Below are 18,024 nucleotides of genomic sequence, written 5' to 3'. Positions count from 1 at the left end.
TTAGAGATACAGGCCTGGTTCTGGCACCAAATTAAAGTCCTTTCAAAACCCTACATTTCAAAACCCTACATTTTCGACTACATGGACGACTCTCTACTCCCAGTAGAAGCGGAGATATCAACGCAGAAATGTTGGAAAACTTTAACCTTCGATATCTTCTAAACGGTTAGAGATACAGGCCTGGCTCTGGTACCAAATTAAAGTCCTCTCAAAACCCTACATTTTCGACTACATGGACGACTCTCTACTCCCAGTAGAAGCGGAGATATCGACGGAGGAAGGCTGGATATCGACGGAGAATGGCTGGAAAACTTTAACCTTCGATATCTCCTAAAGGGTTAGAGATACAGGCCTGGCTCTGGTACCAAATTAAAGTCCTTTCAAAACCCTACATTTTGCCGTAAATGGCGACTCTCTACTCCCAGTAGAAGCGGAGATATCAACAGCGAAATGTTGGAAAACTTTAACCTTCGATATCTCCCTAACGGCTAGAGATACAGGCCTGTTTCTGGCACCGGCGATTCTCGCCGATTTTCGTGCTGAGGGACATGGAAATATTCGACTCGTGGGACGAAAATCGGCGAGAACTCTTTCAATTTTGGTTTTAGCGCTCCGAGTGTTAATAATAACCTTCGGAACTCGTGAGCGGCTAACCAGAACTCTAAATGAAACATCGGTTTCCGAAAAAAAAAATTTTTCGTGTTTAATAAGCAATCAATTTTTTTGAAAATCCGATGTTTTATTCAGTTCTGATTAGCCTCTCGCGAGTTCTAAAGATTATTAACACGTGACGCGCTAAAACCAAAATTGGTAGTGCTCTTGCCATTTTCGTTTTCTAATACGAGAATTTTTATTATAATTTTTCTTATTGTTTTAAACAGAACTATTTTTAAAACTTATCTAGAACTATAGAACTATTAAAAATCTATCTAGAATTCTAAAAAAATTGTCATTTTTTACATATTGAGGGGCGTGAAGTTGGTCTTCGATTTTTAAAATGGTATTTTCTCTACTTTAAATGACGGAACTCTTTCTATAAAGGATTCTACTCGAACTCTAGAACTCTGCGAGGGGCATTCAGAACTCTAAAAATTTTTTTCAAATTTGCAGAATGTAGGGCCATCTTCACAGATGTGATGGGGCGAACACATTCTCTGTCTCTCTTTTGCTTGGCTCGTCGAAACAAGTCGAGCGGTGGGCGGGGTCTCAGAAGAAGTGTCATCGACGAAACGTGCAATGCTTGCGATGCCCGTGTGTTGTATGCAATACATGCATTTTCTTAAAAAATGAAAAAAAATTTATTGTGATACACGTATGTTGTATGCAACACGTGCATTTTCCTAAAAAACGAAAAAAAAAGATTGGCGAAAAAGGACAACGCCGACCGCCAAGGAGGTGCGAACCACCGACCTCAACCCCATGAGTCCAGCGTACTTCCACCAAGCCACACGCTCTTTGAGAAGATCGCTCCTTAATTTTGTTCATGTATCACTCGCGATTTTCGATCGCGACTTTCTTGCAAACGTTTCAATGCTACGCCGTATCTTTAAGTGCAATGTTAATTTGTCATGCAAATCTATCGACACAACGAGTTTAGTCGAAATCGATTGCTATTGATCATCTCGTTGGATTCACGCCGAGAGTGAAACGTCAGTCTCGGCCGTGTGTCGGGAAGCACAATCTCGGCAACGTTGCGAATCAGAGCGAGATGGAGCGAACACATTCCCTCTCTTTCTCTCTTTCGCTTGGCTCGTCAAAACAAGCCGAGCGGAGGGCGGGACTTCAGACGGATAGACGGGAGCAGTTTCTCTGTGTGTGTGTGCCGCTACATTCTTACATAGAAACATACGGCAATTGAAAATGTTTAAGCATATACCCTGAGATTCTATCTGTTGCGTATGACACGTGTGTGTGTGTGTGTGTGTGTGTTGTGTGTGTGTGCGTGTGTGTGTGTGTGAGTGCGTATATGCACACGTACGTCACGCACACTTTCAATGCAACACATGCACACGGACACAACTGCGCTAAAAAACGCCTGCCAGAGTATAAATAAATACTAACGTAACGCTGAAATATTTTGGAAAAATAATTTTAGGTACACACAAAATATTATCTTATTATCATATATTTATATATCGATATAAATCGTATATAATCTTCATGATATTAATCATATACAATTTCAATTCTTATTTTTTTTGTGCATGTTAACATGTTAATTCAAGTTACAAATGCATAACAATGCGCGAGACCGTGCTTGTCAAGTACGCTATTATGGTTGTAGCACGGACATAAACCGCCTGAAAGTGGATGTAGCACGGACAGCCACCAGATGCAGGTTTTACCGTCGAGACCTAAAAGTGAATATAGCATTGTAGTTCCTCTCTCAAAATGGATGCAGATAGCGCCCATTCCCAGTGCGAAAAATCGGTGTCGCCGAAAACGCCATGTTGGCCGTTCTCAGCTTCCTCTCTGCTGAAAACCTCAAATCTTTCAAGCGGAACATCAAAATTTGATGAAATATTGCCTCATTTTTGGCATGAGTGACGTAACAGAAGAATACATGATTTTTTCAGATCTATTTTTTATAGATGCACCAAGTGTCAAATTATAGTGCAGGCGGTGCAATGTAGTATATTCATAAAGAGCAAAAGTTTTGATAGCCTTACTTTTGTTGGTAAAACTGGCCAATGACATTTCACTTTTCATTTTGACATGCGTATCAGAGAGAAGAAGGAGAGGTATGTCATGGGCCGCTTTGAGCCGAGCTCAGTGTGAGGCGCCTTCTGTACAACCGTGCACATGAACTACCAATGTCCACGACTCTTTTCTGATTTCCCCCACCACGCACGCACACATAGCCGGCTCAGTCTATCCGTGTGGACCACGCGCTCGGCAATCGTCGGCGCGCCGAGCGACAGAGAGATATCATTCCCTCCTTCTCGCTCTCGTGTTCGCGCAGCGACGCGAGCGAGAATATTTTTCGCTCTTTCTCGCTCTCGTTCTCGCTTCAGGGCCAGAGCACAGACTTTTGCATAACACATAATACACAACGCATAAGAGAATCAACCAATCAGAGTTCTTCATTTCTGTCCTGAAGAGGGAAATGAAGAAAACTAATTGGTTTATTCTCTTATGCGTTATGTGTTATGCCTGTGCTCTTGCCCTGATGATTGGTAGGCTACAAGACAATAGATACAGAATTCCAACTCGTCGGAAATTTATAGTAAACGAATTTATTTCAATCTATAGAAATAAATTCTGACAATATTGATTGCACCGGACAATATTCATTCATTCTAAGAGGAACAACTGGAGTGATAAGCTGCTCTTGAATAGTATCGATACTCGATACCACATTTTCGATAGATTGCTATAATCTAGAGAGAGAAACAGTGAGACAGAAGAGAGATAACGATTGAAGAAGTGGGAGAGAGAGTGAGACGGGTAAAGAGAGGGTACGCAAAGTAGATAGCATGCAGTAATACTCTGCAACAGTGCATTTAGTTGCCGCGCGAGTGTGAATAGTATTTTTTCGATGAATTAGAATAAATATGCGCTGTCTAATACGTCTGTGTGTCCTCGCGATTTTGTTGTTGCATAGTATAGAGGCGAATAACGATGAAGCGCCATTAACCAAACTCGGCGGGAAGACAGGGCCAACCTTAAGATTCTTTTATTGGTAAGATTAACGACTCGCTTGTTAATTCGCACGAATAAACAATGCGATCGCAGCCACAGACGCTCGTCATTGGGCCTATAAGATAATAGATATGTAACGATTGTCCATGGCTACACGTAATATAAACCTTTCAAAGACGCTTGTTTCTTGCAAATTATCGTAAAAGAATGTGGCTCCAGCTCAAGTTTCATACATTACTATTGCATCATCCAATAAATATCCATTTCTTCTGTTTTTACAGCTATTCATGCGGCTACAGGAAAGTATATGATCAATATGTGAACATTCTTAGGCAAAAGTATCCAGAGCTTCATATTGAAGGAGAGAACTTTCATCCACCTGGCTATAATATGTTAATTGCCAGAGTGCTGGTAACAATACCTATAATAAATTAATAAAGCTTTGCCAAAAAAACTTTAGAGTTGGAGCTCTACGGTTAGTACTGATTTATAAATCTAATGATCACATAATTTTGTGTTTAGGGAACATTGAAAATATTGATTATTATCCTAATTATAAGCGGGGTTGATTTCGGTCGCCCTGCACCATTTTTGTGGCAATGGTGCATAGAGAATCGATTTTATTCCTGTGTATTGATTTTCCTAATCTGCAATGCCATAGAAGGGCAGCTAATTTCATCAGGTGCATTTGAAATACACTTTAATGGTTTGTATAATTTCTGCTCTATTTTCAATACAATTATTTTGAAATTGGATGTTGAAGCAATATATTTGTCATATATAATTTTCAGATGTACCTGTGTGGTCAAAGCTTGAAACCGGTAGGATACCACAACCACTAGAACTATTCCAAATAATTGATTTCCATTTAGAAATGCAGTTTACAGAACGGGACGTAGGCAAAATCAGTTTTAATAAGTAAAACATAATTTCATTACATTCTTGGAGATTAATAAATCCAGTCACATACCAATATAGTGCGATTCAATAAAATTTGCCGATGGTGTAATATGATGAAAATATGTACAATATACTTGTTAAGTAAGTAAAGACCTTGACATATATCATAGTATGTAATTCTAATAAGACTATTATATAAATAATGTAAATGTAATTGAAATAAAACTGTTACCAAACTTTTATTACAGGACTTCAATTACACTTTGTAATTCATATAAAAATTTTTACGATAAAATATAATACATTGTGTCTTGTCGTATATTCTGTGTCTGTTCATGTTTAACACTAAAGTCTTAAGGGCCAACTTTGATGAGGATATCATTTAATGTGCATGTTGGGAAGTGTATTGAAGTCCACTATATGATCAGTAATTAAGGGACGTGCTTCATATGTACAAATAGTTACACCGTGTTTGTGAGATGGAGTCCATTCTCCTCTTAAGCCAATGTAATAAATCCTAATCTGTTCCCCCATACCAGTGAAGTGGAGACTTAAATGATTTACAGATGAGAATTTGACTGTTCTGTAATAGAATATGTGTAGCTCCTACATCCTGTATATATATCTCTCTTATAAGCATTTTTTTTATAGTTAGATAGCTATGTTACAGCAATGAAAATTTTATAAGTCTTATGTATAAATCAAATAGAATATAAATGTGAACATACTTCACAGGATATTCGTCTAAACCATGTGGGTCCCTGTGTAACCGAAATTCCTGATCTGGAGAAATCACATTGTCAAACATCATGTTTGGTCGATTTTTATATCTATCAATATACATAAGTTTATAAATTAAAGATTACATCATACTTTGTTCCTTGAATATTATAATGTGTTATTTTCTTCAGAAAAGTTTGATTATACTCACAGTCTTACTACATTAGGTTCTAACTCTTCGTCTGCAATTACAATAATACTCTTCAATTTTACATTTCCTGTGAAACTGCAAAAGATTACAAATTGAAGTGATACTAAGTAATTTTCAATACAATATACGAGTATACTTACGGTATATTGAATAAAAGCTCAGCATCTATGTCACTTTCTACAAACTAGAATAAGAGTGAAACATGAAATTTAATAAAAAATTCTTACATAAATCCTTAGAGACATGTGAAAAGAAAACTACATAAATACTTTGGTTCTGTCTAATCGGTCCTCCCATTTTTTGAAGACTGTTGCCCCAGTACCTTCTGTACACTCATTTAGACATTGCACCCTAGCTATGTCTATCTTATCATACAAAGTACAACAGGGACCCGAATCTGCTTCTGTATGTTCACCGCAATTGTGACAACGATCCATTATCTAAAAATTCTATTAGCAATAAAATATTAGAATAAAAGCATATACTCGAAACATATCATGTTTAGAGATATGACTTTATAACCGCGGAAAATAAATAAAATATTGATAAGTTGTTCGTTATTTTTTCCAACATAACCATTACGTTTAGAAATGTTTCACGCTTTCAAGAATGACTATCAATATTTGAAGCGTTTGTTACTCACCTTAATTTACTTAGGGATATAAGAAGTTTACCGAGTAGCTGCTATAGGTTAAGATCACGCAGCAAAATTGTTTTAACAATGTAATTGCAATGAACGAATACTTTACGTGCGAATGGTAGAACCTTCTTGTCAGTAAAACAGTAGATCACGAAAGACCTGCGGTTAAATAGCTTTGAATGATTATTTACATCGAAGTTTGGTTTTTTTCCTCGTCCTTTTGCATACCATAACCTGTCGGTAAATAAAGTCTATATAACAAGAGACTGCTTTCTAATCTATATATCATTTGAAATGTCGTGATACGAATTTCCGTTACTTCGAATAAAAATTGTACGAATTGTACGAAAAATTGTTCGAATAAAATAAAAATTGACGATATGTACAATTTTGAAGTAATTTTTGAAATATAAACCGTATACCTATATATACATCGACTCCGTGTCTTATAAATATTTCTCAAAAAATATCGTTTGCAAAGTCATGATGTAAAGTTCCAACATGAATAAGTATAAACAGTAAATCATTTCCTTCTCAAATTTTTATTTACATTTCTTATAACAAAAATTGTATTATAAAAAAAGAGATAAACTGGATGGTCAACTTAGAAACTCTCCTTGCAGGAAGTAGTAGTTTAACTTTGAGGGAAAATTCTCGAAGTTTGCGTAATATATATATAAGAATTCGCGGAATATCTGTGTATGTAAAATGCATATATATTTAATATGTACAGCTTCCGACGAATATCATATATATGAGATGTTTATTGTTATTACACAATTATGAGGTTGTGCATTGTCCTCATAATAATCCTTTTATCCTTTGCGATCTTGACAAGAATAATGCACTATATCTCCATTCGGGTATCTCGCAAAAGCGCTGAAAAAATAAAGCCGATCAGTGTATATACTAAGAATAATCTATGAAAAATAATCGGATCGTATAAAGCCTTCGTACCTCTGATTGCCAAATCGTTTTTTGCAAACCGGGCATATATTGAATTCTGTCATAAGGACGTTTTGCGATTCGTAGTGCATCCGTTGCTCTTGTACTTGTAAATGCTCCGCATAAAGGAGCCCCTTGAGAACCTGCATTCTTCGTCTTGTATTCAAGTTATTCTGTAGGCTAACCTCTAGGAAGCGTCTTATCCTACCGATAGGCACAGAATCCGGCAATACTTCCAAGGCTTTCATGGGATTTATTTTGGAAGCGTTTTCTTCTAGCAATTGGAGGGCCATCTCTAAATCCGGCTGTGCTGTTCTTTGACTTTCCGTGTGACAACCTTTACAAAAGTATAAAAAATATTACCAGTGCGTATGTATAACATGTATAAATAAAATAGACGTTTGCAACGTCGAATTCAAAGCATGTAAATTGTATGTGTATATATAATTGTTAATTACCAGCCATTAGAACTCCTTCATTATCAGGTTTCAATAATTGTTGAATTAACAAGACGTAAACTTCATCGGCATTATCTGTCTGCTTCTGTCTGTCTGCACGATTCTGATCTTCAAGTATAATTTCTAATTAATTATCGTGTCACTTCTTTCGGGCGCATATAATTAAGAAATATATCTGATGTAATCCTTTCAAAATCTACACTTACTTTGGTACCTCGTATATACATTATGACAATATTGTATTGCACGTGGTATGTCGTTTAAGAGACTGATGTATATCGATATAGCTTGCTGATGACGACCAAGTCGCCCGAGTATGATCGCACGTTCTTCGAACAAACTGTCGAACGGAAAATGCACCAGTATCGTTTCCGGTGTATAATACGCTGACTTTTCCAGGAATTGTTGCAACTTCTGTCGAATGTGTTGCGATACTTCTTTTTCCGCCGGCGTCGCGTTCGCATCCATAGAGGCCAGGCATTTTTCTTTATACTGGTGTATTAAAACATTGTGAAACAGCGGATTGGTATCCTCCCAAACGTGTACCACATGTTCGAGATATTGTATAACCAAGTCCTTGTGACAACGCAGGAGGAAATCCAATATCTTTGGTCTAGGTAAATGTTCAACCTCCTGTGAGTGTGAACAGGGAGCGTGAGCGATATTGATTAATAAATAATCAAATGAAGCGGCAGAGAATGACGATACGTGACCTGTATATCCTCCATGAATATCCTGAGGCCCTGCTCGGGATCCTCTGCCAAAACCCACCCGGCAAACTTTAGGATCAGTTCCATGTGATCTTTGCCAAGATGCTGCAAATACTGTATAGTACGCTCGGTGCCTTTCAGACTAGAATCATTTTCTTTCGCGTGCTTCTCTAGCAGCTCCAGCGCCTTCTTGTGTTGTCCTTTAGTTTGGTACAATATAATGAGTTCTGGATATTTCTGATGCAGCAACAACGTTTTTTCAGCCTCCGCTAAATGACAATGATTTAGTCTGAGCAGAGGCGCCACTAAAGCATCAGTGGTCTGAAATAAAGTATGTCAAACATTCACTTTGAATAATCTATTGCGATCTAATCTCTTCGTAATCTAATATTTTTATTAAGTAAGAGTTATTCGACCTTTTTTACCTGCAAATAACACTTCAACAAAGTGGTGTCTATAATCTTCAGAAGCTGCTCTGTAGCCACGGCGGTTATATTCTTCTCTCCGTTTAATCCGTTCTTTTCCTTATTAAGTTCTTTGTCTTTTGCCATCAGCTTATGTCTGACTTCAGTAAGGAAAACTATCAACGCGCGTAAACCCTTCTCCAAATCGTGATCTTGCAACTTTGGCAGGCTCGGTGCCGGATCGTTAAGTTCGTGTGTATTGGTCGATGGTGTAACTAAATCCGGGAACAACCTGATTACCTCGTACGGGTCGGTTCCCAGTTTCAAAAACAAGTCCATCGCTTCTTGAAATCGTTTATTGTAGAACAGATGATGCGCGTATAACGTTTGTATCTTGTAGATCTGTTTCGATTTCTCCTCGTCCGTTATGTCTGACAAACTCTAAGATACAAAAGTTGTATAATTAATAACAAAACGCGAATTATATCGTCAATATATGTGCAATTAACGTACAGTTAATTTTAACGCGAGCTGAAATTGATTTTGCTCCAGCAGAGTCCTGATTTGCAGAGTAACGTCGATTGACTTGATGCACCAAATCTGACTGATTGATGCTACAAAGACCTTTCCTTGTTTACATCGGAATATGAGTCTAGCTTTATTCAGGTCTTTTATCGTTTGAATATGTAGGCATCCCTCCAACGTGTACACCTCTAATTTGTCATGCACAATACCGAGCAGATAAGGATCGTCCCACGCTAAAACATGGGATGAAAATATGATTACATCACAATTGCAGTTACAGAGGAAAAACAATAAAGTCTGTTTCGTACTTATTGCACCAGGTGTGTCAGACCATTTTACAGGATTATGCTGAACCAGTTCTCCTTTTGTATCCATAATAAACGACTGAGAATCTTTCCCCAGTACAAACGAACTATCTGATAATTTTGTGATGCTTGGCTCTGGAGATTTGCCAGTGGGGAAAAGTTCTTTAGCCTTGCCATTTAAATCAAAAATAGTATAGGACAATCCACGAAACCCTAATATCAATGTTTCACCACACCTAAGAAATTAAAATTTGATAGTTAAAAATTATCGTCTATCAAAGCTATCATGTCAAAGTTGATTTTCAGTGGTTTGTCTCAGTGTATATTACCATGATAGTTGCCGTGGTATATCTGGTACAGTCAACTCAAAGTCTTTAAATTCCTCAAACTTCTTTCCCTTCCAATAATATAGCTGTAATTTGCGTTTGACAGCAACACACAAGCGTACCACAGTGTTCTTTTCCCCTGTCAGACTCTGGGTTGACTGAACATCCAAGGTAAACAAGGTGGCACCTCTAGTCTTTTGTAATTGACATATTTGTTGAAAGTTTGGCGAATTCAAGTCATGAATGCATACAATGTTATCTGCAATTTTTCATAGATTAATATACGACAAAAAGTATATTGTTAGACAAGCCAATATATTGTAGCATAACAGTACTCAAATATACCTGTCAGGATGATTAATAAATTGTACTCTGGTACTACATCTATCTGATTAATCCGTTTTTTGTTGAAATTCTTACTATGTCGTAATAACTCTAGTTTATAGCTACCATCAAAAACTGATGGTACATTGTACATAAGAAGGTGACCCTCTCTTGTGCCTATTAATAGGTTGTCATCTGAAAGATAATTAATATAATGAGGAACGAGAAGATAAAGATTCAATCTACTGATAAGAATACTTCCTACAGTAATCTAATTAAGTGTGATGTATGATCATATTAGTTAAATGTCAGATATGATATACTCACCGTAAGCAGCCATAGACTCGATCTGCACGGTGATATTTAACACCGACATTTCTTCGTAAGCGTCGTGCATTGTTGCTATTTAAAAAATATTGCTGATTATCGAAATTATTTCAAAAATCCTCAATTATTCTTTATTTTGTTACAGATTGACATCTGCCATGTTCGCTGCGATGTGTTGCAATGTGTTGGTTCGTTTTACCTGCACCTTCTACACTTAGAACATGATGATACGTACACACCCAAGTACACACCCAGTATTTTTCTTCAGTTCGCTGCTTTACAGTTATCAATTCTCGATTTTTATTACCATTCTATTGCAATATCATCGACATGGCGACTCGTATAGCTGTGGTACGTAAAATTACATACAAATATCAGAATAATAAAGCCAGATAAACGTCTTATTTCTATTATCAATTATTCAAACTCTCAAGTCAATTGAAATTATTATATATTTTAATAAATCAATCGTATAACTTTTACATGTAGGTAACTGGAGGAAATAAAGGTATCGGCTTTGCAATTGTCAAAGCTCTTTGCCAACAATTCGACGGTATTGTTTATTTGACAGCTCGTGATAGCAATCGCGGTCTGACCGCCGTCGGTGAATTGAAAAAACAAGGTTTAAAATCGGAGTTCCATCAACTTGATATCAACGATGATGCGAGCGTCGCAGAATTCCATGATTATCTGAAAGATAAATATGGTGGCCTTGACGTGCTGGTTAACAACGCTGCCATAGCGTTCAAAGTAATTAAACATTTGCATTATGCATAATATGATAAGCAATTTCGATAAACAATTTCTCTTTCAAAACTCTAGCAGGAAAACTAATAAATCATATATGGTTTGTTAAACACAAAATACTTTTAGTCATATACAATGTATTGATAAATATTAGGATGTAATTTTATCTTAGATGTTTCATAAATATAAAATATCAGCCATTAATAAATAGCCATACTAAAACTCATCAATTTTGTTACAGACCGATGCTACAGAACCATTTGCAATTCAAGCTGAAGAAACAATAAAAGTAAACTACTTTAGCTTGCGCAGAGTTTGTACTGCGCTCTATCCATTGCTCAGACCACATGCCCGAGTAGTCCATGTTTCCAGCAGTGCTGGACGTCTGAGCAATATTACTGGTGACGCATTGAAAAAGAAGATAGCTGATCCAAATTTAAGTGAAGAAGAATTGGATAACATTATGCGTGGATTTGTCAAGTAGGGCTATATAATATTAAGCTGTTTGATTTTAGAATATTTTATAAATGGTTAAAGAGAATGTCTCTAAAATTCATCTTTATACGCGTTCTTATTTTTAGCGCTGCCAAGTCCGGCACTCACTTGCAAGCTGGTTGGTCAAATTCAGCATATGTGGCGAGTAAGATTGGAGTGAGTGCTTTGACTGGTATCCATCAGGCTATGTTTAACGCAGACCCGCGAGAAGACATCGCGGTGAACGCGGTACATCCCGGTTATGTGGACACGGATATGACCAGCCACAAAGGCCATTTAAAAATTGAGGAAGGAGCTATCGGGCCTGTTTACTGTGCCTTATTGCCGCAAAATACAGAAATAAAAGGAAAGTATATCTGGTTTGATAAGACATTGTCAGATTGGAAGTAACATGTGTATGAAACAGATGAATTAGTTTGCTTAGTCCACTATATACGCCTAATGCGAACAAATAAATGAACCTGATATTATATAGAATCCTGTGGTATTATGTACACTAATTCTATTACATACACTAAGTATATTACACTACAATTTTTATTGTCAAGAAAGAAATTATTGATAAAGTATATATGTGTAAATTACTATATTGTATTGGAGAGTTCTTTGTATACATAGTTGTATGCATATTTGTATACATAGTTAAATAATATTCTGTATCAAATAATACATCATTATTTTATGGAAAATATTGGAATTTTTTTTACACGCAAGTAGCGTGTATTTTGTACAATTTCACGTACTAATTTATAATTTTTGTGCTTTGTGCAAGTAGTACTTGACAAAGGTAGAATCAAAAGAATACCAATAAAAAGATAATGATAGACTTAATGAAACTATAAGTTATCTCGTTTGAACCGCTGCTTCTTTGCGCGCTGCATCCTGTAAGAGCTGGGTATCTACCTCATCTCCTGGAAGCTGTACATACCTTACCACAGATCCACGAATGAAACAATTTTTTACAGACAGCTGTAAGAATTTGGATATTACTTGCTTCGTCATTACTTGCACGAAAAACAATCATTTTTCTATGTTAATTCTATACGCACCATATGAGGGTACTTATCTGTATCTGTTACACTGATATCGGTCAATTTTATATTTAAGTACTGATCGACGGAATGCAATGTGCCACAGATACTGAAACAAAAACAATGTCCAAACATTGTACTTGTTATTACTTAAAACTATACTTGACAATTGCGCGATGTCTCACCTTAGGTCATTTTTTAATTCGACAACCACATCCTTGCCGATCAAGGACTTGAAAAAAGAATAGAATAGCTGAAATCGAAAACACGTTTAGGATACACCGAGAAATCGGTTTAAGTGAACAGCTTTATGTTACATACATGATAGTTCTTTTATACTGCGACTTACCATAATGACAATTTGTTGAGAGTATCACTGCTGTCGTTCGTATATTCTGCACTACAAGCTAACTTACAATTACTTCTTACAATGAACGCATTGTAAATAAATCGTAGCGGTAACAAACCGCTAAAGTTTAGTTAAACATGAACTACTGAACTTTATAGTTTTGCGCGACACGCAGGGTGCTTTAGAGAATTACTAAAAAGTCACTGTTCGTCACCAGAAATTCCAGCGATGCAGTTTCTCCGCGCGCGAGAACCAATACGCGTTTGCGATCACCGAAGATATCGCGCAGTTCGTGCAGTTGGTAATGGACAGGGCGTTGACATTGGTTAAAGAGACGATACGCGTGTGACATTTGCTCGACTTCACAGTCGCACGATCGGTCGCCTCCCGTCGTCGATAATAATACGGCTGAATCTGTTATGAATTGATCGTGAGAAACATGTCAATTAATCTGACGAAAAACAAAGATGCCTTAGTGGCCGCTTGGCACAGCGTGGTCGACGATAAGTTGTCTACTAACTGGTAGGCATACATTTAAGTTCGTTCTGTTGGTTCGGCGGACACGTCGAGAAGCGGTTTCGGCACGCGTATGCACCTACATATGATCATTAAATTTGCCGGTTATTTTTCGCAGCTATTGGGCTTACAGTGTTGGATCGAAGTGTTCGTACGCTTGCCCCGCAAGCTTTATTATTTCACGTAAATAACGAACCGATGATAAGCACTTCCGTTCTTATCAGTCCTGCCTATCTAAATGACCATGGCTTTTTGTTAAATGAGCGATTAAGTTTGCCCCCCTTTTCACACACTAGACATGTTATATTTTCTATCAGTCTTTGTAATATTCTCTTCGATGATTATATGCTTGTCTCTCCTTGAGTTCAGCTATTACGATGCGGCTAAAAGGGACTATTTTTAACAGGGCTGTGTTTGGATATGAAGGACAGACAAATAACTTAAAAGTAGTTGGGACAGGAGATGGAGGATTGGAAGAGATGATTGATCGATTGAGTAGTAGTCATATTATGTATGCATTTTGTAAAGTTATTGATACTAAAACAAGTCTACCAAAATGTTTGCTCATTAATTGGGTAGGTACAAGAAGTATTGATATAATCAATGAAAGAAAAGTCTTATGTCTCGTATATTTCCACAAAATAACACCAACAATAACAAGCATTTTTTACGATACATGAAAAGATATTTTTCTACAGCAGGGAGAAGGTGCTCCAATTGTTAGAAAAGGAACATGTGCAAATCATATTAGAGATGTAGAACGATTGTTGAAGGGCGCGCACATAACGGTAACTGCGCGCTCCGAAGATGACGTAGAAGTAGATGTGATCATGGAAAAACTTGCACGTGCGACAGCTTCTGCGTATAAATTTAATGAGCCCCGTGGCGACAATGAAGGACACACAGGTCCTATTGGAACAACATATCGCAGGTACGTATACCTACCTACTTAGTGTAAAAAAAGACAGCTGAAGTCTAAACAGTTGTATAGATGCATAAATGCATATCTCAATTACGTTAACTTGATGTGCTTTGCAGAGTAATTCCGGAACAGGAAATAAATGCAACGGAAAGAGATCAGTTTTGGCAAAAGGAAGAGATGGAGGAGAAAAAGAGACTGGAGCAAGAACGAATTCGTTGCGAACAAGAACGACAAAGGCTAGAACGAGAAATTAGAACTCGTGAGGAGAAGGAGGCGCAATTGAGGGAGCAACAGGTACGTTGTGATTCATGTCTCAAGTTTTGTACCTCTCACTTGCCCCTCGAGTGTCATATTACACAGACCTATCGTCTTCTCGCAGGTAACCGCCAAGGAAAATACAATCGCGCGACAAAAGTTGGCGGAACAACGTGCCGAAGAGGCGAATAACTTGCGCAATCAATTGGCCGCGAGTCAAAACTACAGCAACGACGTCGAGGACGATCATAAATCACGAAGCGAAGAGCTACGGAGGCAGAGGAGCAAAGAGACTCAACAGTTGATAGCTCAAAGAACGATTAATGCCAGAGCCGTGTTCGAGCAGAACTCGGCGGCCGGTCAGATGAAGACAACATCGGCCCAACAACAGTTTATGCCCAAGAGCAATCACGTAGAGTCCGTGAGAAAAGCGTTGGAAGAGGCTCAAATAAAAGAGCAACAATCTCCGGACGCGAAGCCTCGCGAGGAAGAGCCGGCCGAGGCGAAGAAACCTGCGAACGTGGAAACAGTGACGATTTACTCATCGGCAGTGCCTCCTCAGTCGCAAAATACTACCAGCCAGGAGACGAAAGCGACCAATCCGCAAGCGGAATCTACGCAAGCCGCCGAGACTAAAGAGGAAATCACGGAGAATGAATTGTACAATCCGTTGGATGGCCCGTATTTGTACTTCGATCCGAACAACGAGGGTATGAAGGCCAGAGCGTTGTACGATTATCAAGCCGCGGACGACACGGAGATCACTTTCGATCCGGGTGACATAATCACGCACATAGATGCCATCGACGAGGGCTGGTGGCAAGGGCTCGGCCCTGACGGCACTTACGGACTCTTTCCCGCTAATTATGTCGAAGTTATCGAGTATCACAACCCGACATGATAAGATGCGTGTTGCTCGACGGAGAGATTTGATTGGGGTCGTTGTTTTTCCGTTTCCTCTGTCCGCATAAAGCCGCTTGCATGTAAAAACCGATAAATCGCGCGTTCGCACTTCCGACGCGACAAATGCCGCTTCATTTCTAGATATAAACCACACGCTGAACCACATGTGACGTAAACCAGCAATTCCGAACGATTAGAGAGTGTCTTTCGCAACGTGCCGTGCACTCCAAACGGCTAGATGTTTTTGGAGATGTGCTTAGGGTGTCTAACGGTTAAGATGCACGCCCCTGTAACGCGTTTTGCGCCTTCCACTGTCTAATCCTCGAGAAGTATACATATATATACATACACATATATATATATATATATATATATGTATATATATACACCAGTTAATATTTTAATTAGTAAGATCTCGGAAGCCAATTCAAATGTTAATCCTGACTGCGGCGAAGCATCCGTCTTCCCGAGAGGTTTTACAGATTTTATCCAGTAACTAACCGGTACGTTACATAAATATATCTTTTTATATCATTCTATATATCAGACGCCGATGTAGCAATAGTTGTGACGCATTTTTTGACAAGTAGGAAAGAAAAGAAAGGAATAAAGAAACTGTGTCACCACGGTATCGTAATAGTTACTTAAGCATACAACCATTTTTAGAACAATAAATACCATAATTGTAATTATAGTATAACTATTAATACTATAATTTGTTACAGTACTTTGTTTAATAATACGAAGAATTTAGCATTAAAGTACCCACACGTACGTGACTCTCTCTTTTGTATCATTTCTTGAAAAACTTGTTTGTTCCATCAATCCTATTCTTCTCTCTTGTAAACCAGAAGTACGAAATCTGCTATAATCGATGTGTTAGATACAACAAACTTAATTTATTGTACGAAGTGTAAGGAAATTTTTACAATTAATAACATAGTAGTGAAACAGAATATATCGTCATGATGTCCGTATTATTCTGATAAAAAAACAAGAAGAATCATCTTCGGTAATTTGGATTCTGTCCGCCACCTGTGCCACCTGCGTGACTCAGGAAAGCCAAGTGTCCCTTCGGACACTTGTTGGCATAATGGCCCTTTTGGCCACACTTATAACATGTTACTTCCTCCAGAGGCTTCTGCGGGCCTCGCGGAGGCGGCGGTCCGTTGTGCATATGATGATGCGACGTATGAGAATTATTTTCAATCTCTTGCCTGACTTGAGCCTCTCGTACATCTGGCGGCATTTTGTTGCAGTAGATTGCCTTGTGACCACCTTCGCCGCAGAAGTGACATGTGATCATCACCTTTTTACCTTCCTTTGGTTGCATGTCCTGTACTGCTGGCAATTCGAATCTTGGACTATAAGTTGTAGAGAAAAAATGTTAAATAAGTTTCCATACAATGGACAATATGTATGTTTGTTTACTTTGCATGTATATGTCAACTTACTGCATAAACTTGCAATTTGACCCTTCTGGGCAGAAACCAGCTAAATAAGCCATACAAAGAACACGTCTGACGTGACGATGTCGACACAAAGGACCATGCCTGCAGAAACCACGGTCGTACCACGGACAATCTCTGACCTTAGTCTCAGGATCAATGTGTAAAAATGGACATTCCTTATTGTGGCATGCATCTGCAAGTTTTTATATATAATTCAGTCACAAATTGTCACATATGATTTAGATATACAGTATCCAAATATTGTTACAAACATTGTAACCAAACATTTAATATTTTGTATGATAAGGAATTACCATACTAAGTTATGATGCAAAACATTCAGTAGAAGAAATGATTTGACAACCATCGTTGCATCAGGGGGTACTTACTGAATCTAGAGTAAAAATAACATTCTGGCATTTTTGTCATGTCATATTCGTGTAGAAATTCACACTGATCGCCCTTTTTACAAAGACCTCTCAACCAATGTTTGCATACTATCGTGCGGTCACCACGGACATGTCTGAATGGGCACGAAGCTCCCTTAACGCAAGTGCCTCTCGGATAAAACTGACACACTGCAGCAATCGACTCTGGAAATCAAAGAGAGTAGCTGCACAATCATTGTTCTTTAATATATAATACAAGCCTGTTGATCTATGAATTAAATTAATCCTTTGCATTCTCGACGATTTTGCGAATATTTAATGAACTTCTTACTGCTAACATAAAACTCAGTGGCAACTGAGGGTCGCCTCTCGGGTGCAAAGGGTTAGAGCCAAAAATGCAATTATACAATAATGATAAAGTTGATCGATAAAAGCCCTCACACGCGTTACATTAAAATATGATTAAAATACATACTGTCCATTCCAGTGAAGGGTAACGGAAGAGCCCCATACTGTTCGTCGAGAGCAG

At 38.0% G+C, this 18,024-nt stretch overlaps 7 protein-coding genes across 10 annotated transcripts in view; 3 read left to right on the top strand and 4 right to left on the bottom strand.

Moving 5' to 3' along the window:
- The first annotated feature begins 3,413 nt into the window (after positions 1–3,413).
- Positions 3,414–4,784, top strand: SelT (selenoprotein T). Its single transcript, XM_011146888.3, has 4 exons — positions 3,414–3,682; positions 3,924–4,053; positions 4,165–4,348; positions 4,434–4,784. The coding sequence occupies exons 1-4, from the start codon at positions 3,555–3,557 to the stop codon at positions 4,562–4,564; spliced, it is 573 nt and encodes a 190-aa protein (XP_011145190.1). The 5' UTR covers positions 3,414–3,554; the 3' UTR covers positions 4,565–4,784.
- Positions 4,785–4,880: 96 nt separating this feature from the next.
- LOC105186585 (PITH domain-containing protein 1) lies at positions 4,881–6,376 on the bottom strand. Of its 2 annotated transcripts, none has more exons than XM_019842970.2 (6): positions 6,117–6,376; positions 5,743–5,922; positions 5,614–5,657; positions 5,474–5,548; positions 5,271–5,325; positions 4,881–5,125 (listed from the first exon to the last, which is right to left on the bottom strand). In XM_019842970.2, the coding sequence occupies exons 2-6, from the start codon at positions 5,908–5,910 to the stop codon at positions 5,060–5,062; spliced, it is 408 nt and encodes a 135-aa protein (XP_019698529.1). In that variant the 5' UTR covers positions 5,911–5,922; positions 6,117–6,376; the 3' UTR covers positions 4,881–5,059. The 2 variants fall into 2 exon arrangements, with proteins under 2 accessions (XP_019698529.1, XP_011145191.1); XM_011146889.3 differs by having other exon boundaries at positions 5,271–5,372; positions 6,117–6,371.
- A 318-nt stretch (positions 6,377–6,694) lies between these two features.
- Vps39 (vacuolar protein sorting 39) lies at positions 6,695–10,609 on the bottom strand. 2 transcript variants are annotated; one of them, XM_011146890.3, is made up of 11 exons: positions 10,438–10,609; positions 10,132–10,305; positions 9,790–10,045; positions 9,464–9,696; positions 9,144–9,388; positions 8,643–9,071; positions 8,230–8,547; positions 7,723–8,149; positions 7,517–7,624; positions 7,071–7,395; positions 6,695–6,992 (listed from the first exon to the last, which is right to left on the bottom strand). In XM_011146890.3, the coding sequence occupies exons 1-11, from the start codon at positions 10,505–10,507 to the stop codon at positions 6,929–6,931; spliced, it is 2,649 nt and encodes an 882-aa protein (XP_011145192.1). In that variant the 5' UTR covers positions 10,508–10,609; the 3' UTR covers positions 6,695–6,928. The 2 variants fall into 2 exon arrangements, with proteins under 2 accessions (XP_011145192.1, XP_011145193.1); XM_011146891.3 differs by having other exon boundaries at positions 8,652–9,071.
- A 1-nt stretch (position 10,610) lies between these two features.
- Positions 10,611–12,156, top strand: LOC105186587 (carbonyl reductase [NADPH] 3). The gene is made up of 4 exons (XM_011146892.3): positions 10,611–10,788; positions 10,927–11,187; positions 11,426–11,664; positions 11,766–12,156. Exons 1-4 carry the CDS (start codon positions 10,768–10,770, stop codon positions 12,067–12,069), a joined length of 825 nt encoding a protein of 274 aa, XP_011145194.1. The 5' UTR covers positions 10,611–10,767; the 3' UTR covers positions 12,070–12,156.
- Positions 12,157–12,250: 94 nt separating this feature from the next.
- Positions 12,251–13,228, bottom strand: LOC105186588 (U6 snRNA-associated Sm-like protein LSm2). Its single transcript, XM_011146894.3, has 4 exons — positions 13,060–13,228; positions 12,896–12,963; positions 12,729–12,819; positions 12,251–12,648 (listed from the first exon to the last, which is right to left on the bottom strand). The coding sequence occupies exons 1-4, from the start codon at positions 13,060–13,062 to the stop codon at positions 12,523–12,525; spliced, it is 288 nt and encodes a 95-aa protein (XP_011145196.1). The 5' UTR covers positions 13,063–13,228; the 3' UTR covers positions 12,251–12,522.
- A 145-nt stretch (positions 13,229–13,373) lies between these two features.
- Abp1 (Actin binding protein 1) lies at positions 13,374–16,435 on the top strand. 2 transcript variants are annotated; one of them, XM_025298652.1, is made up of 6 exons: positions 13,426–13,581; positions 13,694–13,758; positions 13,982–14,150; positions 14,274–14,506; positions 14,614–14,791; positions 14,877–16,435. In XM_025298652.1, exons 3-6 carry the CDS (start codon positions 14,055–14,057, stop codon positions 15,651–15,653), a joined length of 1,284 nt encoding a protein of 427 aa, XP_025154437.1. In that variant the 5' UTR covers positions 13,426–13,581; positions 13,694–13,758; positions 13,982–14,054; the 3' UTR covers positions 15,654–16,435. The 2 variants fall into 2 exon arrangements, with proteins under 2 accessions (XP_011145198.1, XP_025154437.1); XM_011146896.3 differs by lacking the exon at positions 13,694–13,758 and having other exon boundaries at positions 13,374–13,581.
- A 99-nt stretch (positions 16,436–16,534) lies between these two features.
- The window catches only part of Clp (cleavage and polyadenylation specificity factor subunit 4), a 1,644-nt gene continuing 154 nt past the window's right edge, over positions 16,535–18,024 (bottom strand). The window contains exons 1-4 of the mRNA XM_011146908.3: positions 17,971–18,024; positions 17,496–17,699; positions 17,110–17,299; positions 16,535–17,019 (exon numbers count right to left, since the gene is read on the bottom strand). The exon at positions 17,971–18,024 is cut by the window's right edge and continues 154 nt beyond it. Coding sequence (XP_011145210.1) covers positions 16,659–17,019; positions 17,110–17,299; positions 17,496–17,699; positions 17,971–18,024 — 809 coding nt within the window. The 3' untranslated portion in view covers positions 16,535–16,658. The remainder of the gene's footprint in view (positions 17,020–17,109; positions 17,300–17,495; positions 17,700–17,970) is intronic.

This window comes from Harpegnathos saltator, unplaced genomic scaffold, assembly GCF_003227715.2.
Source record: "Harpegnathos saltator strain DR-91 unplaced genomic scaffold, Hsal_v8.6 scaffold101, whole genome shotgun sequence".
Lineage (NCBI taxonomy): Eukaryota > Metazoa > Arthropoda > Insecta > Hymenoptera > Formicidae > Harpegnathos > Harpegnathos saltator.
Note: the sequence above shows the minus strand (reverse complement) of the source record. Positions and strands in the feature narration are given on the sequence as shown.